This window comes from Pinus tabuliformis, chromosome Q (genome assembly GCF_031772625.1).
Source record: "Pinus tabuliformis cultivar Carrire ecotype Pingquan chromosome Q, CPIR1, whole genome shotgun sequence".
In the NCBI taxonomy this organism is placed as follows: Eukaryota; Viridiplantae; Streptophyta; class Pinopsida; order Pinales; family Pinaceae; genus Pinus; species Pinus tabuliformis.
Window position 1 is genome coordinate 1,125,706,953 of NC_142296.1, and position 5,688 is coordinate 1,125,712,640.

Sequence of the window (5,688 nt, forward strand, 5' to 3'; positions counted from 1 at the left end):
AATTCACTCAAGTAGTAAAAATCAATCCCCATCGTTAAAAGATAAAATGGCAACATTCTACATGAAAATAATACAAATAAATTAAAAACATTTACATAATGGATAAATAAAAACACAAATAATATATTAACTTTAATCCGTAATGCAATAAGATCTGTATACTCTTAAAAACAACCTTTTAATTTATTACAAATCCAAATATAACACAGCTTGCTTGTCATTCGTACTCCATATAAACTAGAATTCATATAACAGCTTTTGAAAAGCAACCATATGATGCGAGTGTAATCCCAAGACAAGTGACAAACTTCCATCATTGGTTGCACTAGGCAAAATGTAAGCAAGACCTTCGTGAGTACCTGCAGGGCCCATGAATATGGGCTTTCCCCAACCAATGTCTGCATCATATATGGGCAGTCTAGTCCAGCTTACGATATTGATATTAGGACACCTAAACATATGAGGTTCTCGAATTAAAGTAGTGAAATCAGGTTGCAATTCCAAATAGTCTAAAGCAGAACACAGGTACTCGTCATCCATTTGGACCAAAACATCATGAATTATACTTGCAGAGTAATTCACAGGCTTTGAAACAAGGTCCCCTGCATGAGCCATAGGGGTAGTTGTGAAAATAGCATTCCCAAAATAACCCCGGGGAAGAGGTGGTCTGAGCCTACTACGACCATCCACAGCAATAAACAGTTTCGTTTCTTGATCTTCCCTCAGATTTCTGGCCTGGGAGACACATCTCCATATATGTCCTGCAAGCATTTCATAGCAGCTATATCTTTCTTCATCTCCACTTTGCTTTGTTTTTCCTCTTAAAATATCTAGTTGTTCTTTTCTAATTTTGAACATGGCATATGAGATATCATTTATCAATCCACTTTCCTGCAAGATTGGAGGTGTACGATACTCTATATGATGAAACTTTGGACTTGGAATTTTCCGGGCTTGTAAAAGAGTTCTATCAATGAATGGTGGGAGAGTAATGTCTAATCCACGAGCTACTTCAGACCAAGAGTTGATGAAGTGTAAGGCTGCACACCCATCAACAAAACTGTGCTGCATAAGCACACCTAATGACACTCCTCCACATTTGAAAAATGTTACCTGCATTTGCATTATAACATGAAATACGTATGTAAATAAATATAAGGAAAATTAATTTAAAAGAAATGAAATACGTATGTAAATAAATACAAGGAAAATTAATTTAAAAGAAATAGAATTAAGGTATGTAGGTTGATTTAAAATATAAAAATATAAATCTACTTTAATTATAAATTCATCACGAGGAGATAAATATTAAGATTATTTTAATTATAAATTCATCATGTGGAGATGGACATCAAAACTATGGTGAAAACTTTATTTAATAAACATAGAGTTAAAATAAATCTACATTTATTTAATAATTATTAAAATTTAATAGAATTATATTTCATATTAAGAAAATATGCAACTTTTTAGAACTTCTATATATATATATATATAAATTAATTAAATTTTTTTTGTAATTTTAGTTGGACTTTCTGATTTTCTAGTTTTATATGTCAATTATTCACTCGTTACAGGAGGATAGCACAATATTCAAACCCAAAATCTCTTATTCAGTGAAACTTCATTCCACGACCATCATCACTTGAACTACCCAAACAAACATATATAAATTAATTAATTAATTAAATCTATTAAATTAATTGTTTTTATTAATAAATATAAAACTAAAATCAATATGTACAAATTCAAATCATTATTAAAATTGTTAAATTAAATTGTCTGCCTAATAAAAAAAAGTGATGTTTTTTCCATTAAATATTTTCAATTTTTTAAAATAAATTTCACATCTAAATTTATAATATATATATAAATTTTAAAAATAAATTAATTAATCCCTATATTCCACATTTGAAAAAATAATAATATAACCTATATCACATTTTACGATATTCACTTTTCTGAACCAAGGGAATGGGAATCTCAAGAACAACGAAATTACAAACAACATACAATCGAAAATTGTAATAACTAAACATGAAACTTCGTAACTTAATATTAGTACTAAGAAATTAGCTATTATCCACATTCCATGGAAAAAGTTCCGAAGATAAGGTTATTGAGGTTTTTGTCCTGCGGAATGATATTTTTTATATCTTTTTGTTAATTTATTAAAAAATCGATAAAGAGTCTTAAAATTTGTAAGTTTAAACGGTTTAATCCATAAAATTTAATATAATATTGAATTTATTTATTTAATATAATATTGAATTTATTTATATATTTTAAATAATAAGAATTTATAATTTTATTTGAAATTTTATAATTAAATATTTGAAAAGATTCATTTTATATAATATTGAACTTTTTTTCCTCTGGAAAAATCCATAAATATTTCATTAATGAGCAGAAAATTTACATAAGAGTCTGTTTATCAGTGTTAACAGTTTGCTGTTAAGTCGCATTACCACGCAGGGTATGTTCATCTGTTCTATTACAGTGTTCTGTACATCTATTTCAAAATATCAAAAAACATTTCAGTATGATTCTGTAAAGTAAAAGCAGTTCCTAATGATCTATTTGCTGACCCAGGGTTGGGTATCCTGGGTCTATATACGGTCGATGGAAAAATTTTTGTTCCTGCTGGTCTTTAACCTCTGTAATCTCCCAAATGCCTCTGTCCATCAGCGCTGCCTCCTTGGATAACTTGTCGGCACCCTTGTTGTGTTCCCTGTTATATAATATTGAACTTATTTATATATTTTAAATAAATTTATAATTTTATTTGAAATTTTATAATTAAATATTTGAAAAGATTCATTTTATTTATTAGTTAAATTAGTTCGAAACAAAAAAAATATATACATTGATTTCAGACTGCTATGATTTATATAGCTATTCAGAATGTATTTAAATTTTGATTAATCACATTATTGATTTTGACTCAAAGTTTCGAACAGTTTAATCATATTATTGGTTTTGAATCAAAGTCTCTAACTGTTTAGAACAATCTACTGTTATTCATCTTTGTCCTAAAATGAAACAATGTACTGTTATTCATCTTTGTCCTAAAATGAACCAAAATAGATGGTTCTAAAAATTAATTCAAAACCAATAATGTAATTAATCAGAAATACATTCTTAAAAACAAAATACACTCCAAATAAAAACATATATAACAAACTCAAAGTATAAAATATTCATAATACAAAATTAGCCCAACAAACCTGCAGAAAGAGAGGAGGGCAGGAAGAGATTTTTTGTGAATAGGTAACTTTAGGAATAAGCTGCTTGAGCTCCAGAGTGGGTGAAAAATCCACGAAATCGTCAATGGCAGAATCTGTGACAGCCTCAGCCAGCAGAGCTCCCTTTCCGTTGCAGTTGATTTCGATACGTCCATCTGGTGTTGTTTTGAGTCTCCCTGCCATGGGATAAAAAGGCACCAGCACCTTACTCAGAGCTTCCTTGAGGATGTCCATTGAGAAGAAATGGGGAGAGCCCTTGGGCCTGTAGAAATATACAGTTGAAGTATAAGTTCTCGGAACAACTTGGTCTGCATTTGACATCCAAAGATCGTGCTGTGGCGTTGGTGCCGCAGGCCGTACCATTTCCAATCTCTTTATCGTAATAACCATTGGAAACGAAGTAACCAGATCCGCACGTTCACTGAAAAGCGAATACGTTGCATGAAAGCTAAGCATGTAATTTATAGATCACCAAACTAGATATTCAACGTTCGATGAGAGTGGAACGGTAGGTCCATTCATATAAATAAAAAGTCAAAAACCACGGATTGAACGTTCGATGAGAGTGGAACGTTAGTTCCATTTTATAAATAAAACTTGAGTTCATGGAAAGGGGGTGCCAACATTCATAAATAAAACTTGACCTCCATGTGTCTTTAAATAAGAAGAGTTGTGTGAATTGCTGGGCGATCACGTGGATGAACAAAGGCTAAGCATTTCGTGTGTTTATTTTAATGGATGTGTGTTTGTTTGTTTGTTGTGCAGCACAGTGGAGGAGTTGTTATATACCTATTTTTAAATAAAATAAAATGGGAATAGTAATTTTTTTTTACCTCAAAACACATATTATTTTATCAAATGTGGGAAAATCTATCATAACTTAGTTGTCAAATGAGTAGTGAAGACAATTATTTTTAACTGACTACTAACAGCCAATGCAAATTCACTCATCACTTTTAAGACATAGTTATCATTAAGACATAGTTATCAAATTCGCAGATGTTGAGATTTTCGGTTTTAATAAAATAGGCAAAAATTTGAGCAGGTGACAACAATAAGACTGTGTTGCTATATTAGCTCTATTTTGTTGGGAGAGAGTTAATGCATCCTATATTTGATGTAAGAGAATTTATGAGTCAGTTAGATTCTCTTAGCTATAAAACAGGTGTCCATACGGATTCGGTGTGAGAGAGCTTGTGAGGAACTTGATTATCTTGTAATCTCCTGTTTTGATAATAAAGATTGCCGATGCCTATGTTTGGTGGATGTAGCCCAGATTGGTTGGGTGAACCACGTTAAACCTCTGTGTCTTTTGTGATGTGTTTATATGTTGTGTATGTCTTTTGTTTTTGCTGCGCACCGTTGGCTCTAACAAGTGGTATCAGAGCGAGTTGGAGGCGTGGTGCAGCGGAGGAGTGGCCTGTTGGACCAGGCGGCATTGAAACAGGCGTGGCACGTTGCTGGAGGAGCTGCGCGTATGATCATAGCACTGTGGCTGTGTATGAAAAACGGCGTGGTTGTGCTGGCCGAGCGGTGGTGCTGGCCGCGCGGCATGGTTGTGCTGGTGTTAGAGTGCCAGCAACGCTGGCATGGTCCACCGTCGTGAGTCTCGACACGTTTTGCATCATTCCTTGGGAAAATACCCACAGACCCCGCGAAGTGAAGTTTTTTGTTCGTATAGCTGCCGTATAGTTCTGGGATCTGTTCGTATAGTCCTGCAGCACGACAACAGTTTCTCCATCAAGTGTTTGGAACGAATTGCAGCGCGACAACAGTTTCTCATCAAGTGATTGGAACAAATTGGTGCGTAACAGGAATTTGCCGCAAAGAAAAATTGGCTGTTGGCGCGTTCTCTTACGGAACAGTCGCGCCAGAGAACCAATTGGCGCAGTCCCGAAGGTAATAATCGCGCCAATGCACTAAGAGAAGAATGGGCGCGGAATTTAGAGGTATACTCGCGCCAATTTTCAAGAGCGATTTTCAGTTGGCGCGTTATTGTGTTATTAAGCAAGCGCCAAGCCATTTTGCTGATTTGTTGCGCGCCAATCCATTTACAATTTTTTTTATTTATTGTAATGTGAAATTTAAATCAGAAGAGAGATGGAAACGACAATGTAATCAGGCAGCGGTATTTGTTTTATATATTAACTTTTCTTATTTATTTAAAAGTTGGATTTGGAGATTGTTTGTTTTAAACGAGATGGCGAAAACACAAAGTGCCCGGTTTGAAATCAAGAAGTTTAACGGCAAAAACAATTTCGAGATTTGGAAGGTAAAGATGCATGATCTCCTCGTACAACAAGGCGTGGAAAAGGCACTGTCAGGAAGATCCAAACTGCCTTACCCCGTGATAGATGATGAATGGAATGAATTGGATGGAAGAGCTTTGAGCGGTATTCGACTGTGTTTGGCGGATGATGTTTTGTTTAACATCGTGTCAGAG

The 5,688-nt window shown here is 33.8% G+C and overlaps 1 protein-coding gene across 1 annotated transcript; it reads right to left on the reverse strand.

Annotated features, from left to right (window-relative positions):
- Window positions 1-209: 209 nt before the first annotated feature.
- LOC149223482 (shikimate O-hydroxycinnamoyltransferase-like) lies at window positions 210-3,660 on the reverse strand. The gene is made up of 2 exons (XM_089383318.1): window positions 3,228-3,660; window positions 210-1,113 (listed from the first exon to the last, which is right to left on the reverse strand). Exons 1-2 carry the CDS (start codon window positions 3,633-3,635, stop codon window positions 238-240), a joined length of 1,284 nt encoding a protein of 427 aa, XP_089239444.1. The 5' UTR covers window positions 3,636-3,660; the 3' UTR covers window positions 210-237.
- Window positions 3,661-5,688: the final 2,028 nt, after the last annotated feature.

What these genes read in the sequence shown, in the direction of transcription:
- LOC149223482 (XM_089383318.1), bottom strand. Translation starts at nt 3,635, where the DNA reads ATGGTTATTACGATAAAGAGATTGGAAATGGTACGGCCTGCGGCACCA. An exon ending in GCCCTCCTCTCTTTCTGCAG is followed by an intron (nt 1,114 to 3,227) that starts GTTTGTTGGGCT and finishes ATGCAAATGCAG; the next exon opens with GTAACATTTTTCAAATGTGG.